The sequence below is a fragment of the Lycium barbarum genome, chromosome 11, assembly GCF_019175385.1.
Source record: "Lycium barbarum isolate Lr01 chromosome 11, ASM1917538v2, whole genome shotgun sequence".
In the NCBI taxonomy this organism is placed as follows: Eukaryota; Viridiplantae; Streptophyta; class Magnoliopsida; order Solanales; family Solanaceae; genus Lycium; species Lycium barbarum.
Window position 1 is genome coordinate 12,564,139 of NC_083347.1, and position 4,757 is coordinate 12,568,895.

General features: G+C 35.8%; 1 protein-coding gene across 1 annotated transcript; it reads left to right on the top strand.

Annotated features, from left to right (window-relative positions):
- The first annotated feature begins 495 nt into the window (after positions 1 to 495).
- LOC132619155 (F-box/kelch-repeat protein At3g06240-like) lies at positions 496 to 4,757 on the top strand. The gene has a single exon (XM_060334110.1). It carries the CDS (start codon positions 689 to 691, stop codon positions 2,042 to 2,044), a length of 1,356 nt encoding a protein of 451 aa, XP_060190093.1. The 5' UTR covers positions 496 to 688; the 3' UTR covers positions 2,045 to 4,757.

Here is a 4,757-nt window from a genome sequence, read left to right on the forward strand (position 1 = left end):
ATTCCTCTCAAATGAACAGGCATAGTTTATTAAATTTATTATACAAATTAAAACCGCTCATTTTTAGCAAATTTAAAGAATCAAAATGACTCATGAGTAACTTAAAAGGACTATTTCAAACTTACCCCAAACATAAATGACCATTTTTGTCATTTTGTCGACTTTGAAAAAGTTAAGAGGTTAAACCAGAAAGTGAAAGGAAATTGAAAACTGTACTCCCTCCGGATTAAAAAAAAAAGAGTAAACTTAGCTATTTGCACACTTCTTAAGAAAATATTAACTCCTAAACAAAAATAGATAATTTGATTAAACTATCCCTAATTAAATAGGTATTAAAATTTGATCATATAATACTTAATAAGGACAAATATGAAAAAACATAATTAATTCTTTCTTAATTTGTTAAGTGAATTCTTTTTTTTATCCAAAAAAAAACCCTTTTTTTATTCGGAGGGAGCAGTGAACATTCACAGACATATACATAATGAAGACGACATCAGAATTAGAACATAAAACATAAAACACGTGGCGTTTTCTGAGGTTTCAGTGGTGTCAGGGTTTGATGATGGACAAGAAATTAGCAACATAAATTCAGCAAAGACCTAGGGTATAAGCCTGAAGCTCTAGGATTAGTGGTAAATTTGTTCAGTTCTTGAAGAAAGAGAAAGGAAAATAACAAATTTGAGAAATGTCGGAGTATTTGCCACAAGAATTGATGATTGAAATCTTCTTGAGACTACCCATTAAGTCAATACTTCGATGCACAAGTTTGTGCAAGTCATGGTACTCTCTTCTTACTAGCCCTCATTTTATCTCTATGCATCTCAACCGAAAACAAGATGATCACATTCTAGTTAGACATTTCTCTGGAAACCCCGAAAAAGAAATATATAGTTTAATCTGTGACAATGAGAATCTGGATCAGTATGCCCAGTTTGATTTGCCATTTAACTGCAGTGACTATTTCTTTGATATTGTGGGTACTTGTAATGGGATTTTGTGCCTTAATGATGAGATGAGCTTTTGTAGTGTTTTTTATCTCTGGAACCCGTCTATCGGAAAGTCTGTAAAACTCCCAAATCCTACATTTAGGGCAGACGGTGGCTTTGATTATAAACTGGGGTTTGGATTTGATTCTATCACTAATGACTACAAGGTGGTAAGAGTATTACACACTGATTCTGGTATGCCACCTATTGTTGAGCTGTTTAAGCTAAGCACCGGTGTTTGGGAAGACATTAGTTATGTCGCCCCGTCTCATATATTCTTTTGCAGTGCACCGCAGGCGTATCTGAATGGAGCTTCCCATTGGGTTGCTTTCAAGTTGGAAGAAGGATCAAGTCGGAGAATGATTGTTTCGTTTGATATGCATGAAGAGACATTCTCGGTGATAATGTTGCCTGTTAGTTTAGTTAATAGGATACCACGACAATGTGGAGTGTTCCTTTTTGTATCAGGTGAATCACTTTGTTTAATTAATTATAACTATGATATTACTAATACGTCTGATATTTGGATGATGAAAGAGTATGGTGAAGCAGAATCATGGGTGAAACAATACAACATTAGTTCTCATCGCATTCCATATGAGCCCGAGGGTACTTATTCCTTGTTAAAGCCCATGGTTACAAGGAAAAATGGTGAAATTTTGTGGACGGAGTGCGATGGACTATTGTTGTCAGTTGATCATGAAAATGAAAAGATTAAGGATCTTGGCGTTTGTGGCACTACAAATACCTATTTTCTGTTTTACGATTCACTTTATGCTAATTGTTACAATGAGAGCCTTGTTTTACTCAATAAATGGAGAGATTATTGTGCTGAAGACGCTTGTGAAGAGTCATTTCATTCATGGAAGAGAGAGCCCAAAGGTGGGAGAAAGAAGTTGTTAAAGATAAACGCCAAAAAGAGACTACAAATTGCATCTCTCTTGCACATCAATGGATTGTTGTATCTGTCAAAAATGAAACGAAAATGGTCGCAGAGAAAAGAAAGGAAGAAAAGGCAAGTCAAACGACATCCATTGTCTATTTATTGTCATTAGCTCTTTTGTAGCTGATCTATAGCATGTGTCTGTGTTGTGACTTTTGGTAAATGCACAACAAAGTTAGAGATGATTACTTGAGTTTTGCATATTCTGTATAAGAAACAGCCACAAACCTGCAAAAGTTTCTTTGTGCAAATTATTCTTTTAAGTCATTTAGCTTAATATGTTTTTGGTTAAGATGTTGATTCCTTATGCATATGAAATTTGTTCTTGTTTTGGAATCTTTTCAATATCATGCAAACTTGACCTTGCATTCAGGGCTCAGGCTGACACTGTAGACCTCCTTTGATGTATCGAAGGTCAAAGTTTTGGGGAGGAGTCAGTAAGTGCATCTCAGGTTTTAATTACTTTCTAGGTAGATGCTTTGGGTTCATGATACTTCCAAGCATTGTGTGTCCATCTATCTTGAAATATGTCAGTTATAGGATGCTTAGTGGTAATACTGAAACCACTTCGAAACCTTGTGTGATTTTTCCATCGTGTTGAAATATGAAGGAAAAACTGACTTACCTCTTCTAGCCAATTTGTCAGTAGTAGGACACTTAGTGGTAATACTGAAAATCACTTACTCAAGGGTGTGACCTAGTGGTCAATGAAGTAGGTTAGGAACCATAAGGTCTCAGGTTAACGGAGGTAGTAGGTCCAAGTGGAATTAGTCTCGGGTTCTTCCCATTTGTCCAAGTCTTAATGGATAGAGTTACCCGCTAGTTTTGATGGTGGGAGGTAGTAGGTATCCCGTAAAATTAGCGGTGGTGCGTGCAAGCTGGCACAAACACCACTGTTATGAATTTATAATAAAATACCGAAAACCACTGTTATGAAGGAAAGTTTAGTCAGCTGCTTGTTTGGACTCTGTTTGATTTTTTATTTTTTAACCTTTTTCTGTACCATCTTGGTGCCCTATATATATAACTTATCAAAAAACCATAGTTTTTAATCATATGCTTTGTTAGAGAATTTCTTTCTTCATATTTTATTGATCTTACCACTGGGTATTATTCACTAATGCTTGCTGGTTCCTTCATCTTCCTATTCTCTTCTACATCTTCCCAGTAGGAGTTTATCCTCTGTATTTGCTGATAAATTTCAATTCCAGTTGCCATTAACATGCATTTTTATTTCGGGTTTTTCTGATGCACTAGAAAGTTCATGCAGCCACTATTTGCTGAAATATTTTTTCTTATATAAAGGAAATTGTTTGGGTTTCTTTGTCTGGTAGCTCCCATATAGCATTGCTTTAATTTTACTAGTTCTGCAACAGAACACTACATACAGTGAAATTAATGCGATGACTAGCTTATAACTGTACTTCCTCAGAAAAACATGTCATACTCTTAGTCCAATACTGAATCAACATGCACCAATTCGGGAAAAAAAAAAAACGAATCAACATGTACACAATGAAACTTTGCACCTTTGTGCAGAATAGTAGGAGCAGAATCAAATACTAGTTATTCTCTGCAAATACTTGTATTCTTAGGCTGCAATTAAGATTTGACGGGCAAGCTGAAGGTACAACTTTGCACTCCACTCACAATTTCTTTTTCAGCTTCAATTATTCTCAGTTGTTATCAAGTATATTATATTTGGGAGATGATGTTGCCATCTAAAGTTTACTTGAGAAGTTTGGTTTCCTGTAGTTTTATTCGTGCCAGAGGAGTCACCTTGTTTTGTGGATTGCTCCTCCGAAGATGACCAAACGGTTGATATTTGGACGATGCAAGAGTATGGGGAACCAGAGTGTAGGGCAAAATGATTTAGCATCAGTTTTCATCACATTAAAAGCATTAATATTCTTGCTGATGAATTTATTTGGATATGGATAGAAGGTAATGGATTCAGTGCCAGCGCGAGGTTGCTCATTGCTCTGGAACTCCAATAGCTATAGCTAGGGGTGTCAAATTTGGCCCAAAAGGTGATGGCCGCTCAATCCGTCCAAAATTTTATGGGTTGGGCTCAAGATAATTTCATATTGAGCTGATTTTAGCCCAACCCAACATAACCCATTTTAAAGTGATCTCCAACTTAGCCCAATTCTAAGATTTACTTCAATTTGAGTTTATTGCTTGAGATTTACTTTCATTGTTTTTATGTATATACTTTTCTTGTATCATGTAGAATGTGGTATGTTTAATATGAAGGGAAATATTTTTCACGAAAATATGTTTAATATGAAGGGAATATTTTTCACGAAAAATATTTTTCTCGAAAATATTTACCTGGGAAAATGTTTTCCTCAAAAATATTTTTCACAAAAAATCTGCGAAAATATTTTTCTTGAAAATAGACCCTTTCAAAAAACTGGGTTAAGTTGGACGGGTCATGACCCAGCCCATTTTTAGCCCATTTCAGCCCAAGTAACTTTTGAGCCAATATTAGCCCAACTCATTTATTACCTCAACCCATTTTAATTGGGTCAATTTCAGCCCAACCCGCCCATTTGACACCCCTAGCTATAGCCTATAAGGACGAATGGTGATTTTTTGTGAAGATCGCGTACTGTGGAATCTTGGTTCAACAGGACCATGCAATTGAATAATTAAGAATCTTGGCATTCATGACTCTACAAGTAATACCTATAAGGAAAGCCTCACTTTACTTGTTAAACAAACAGGTTAGTGACTTAGTGTGATGGGAACACTTGTGAGCAACAGTCATCGGCGAAAGCTTGGCTTGGTGGCACTACTTTGAAAGTTGAATTCTCTTGTTA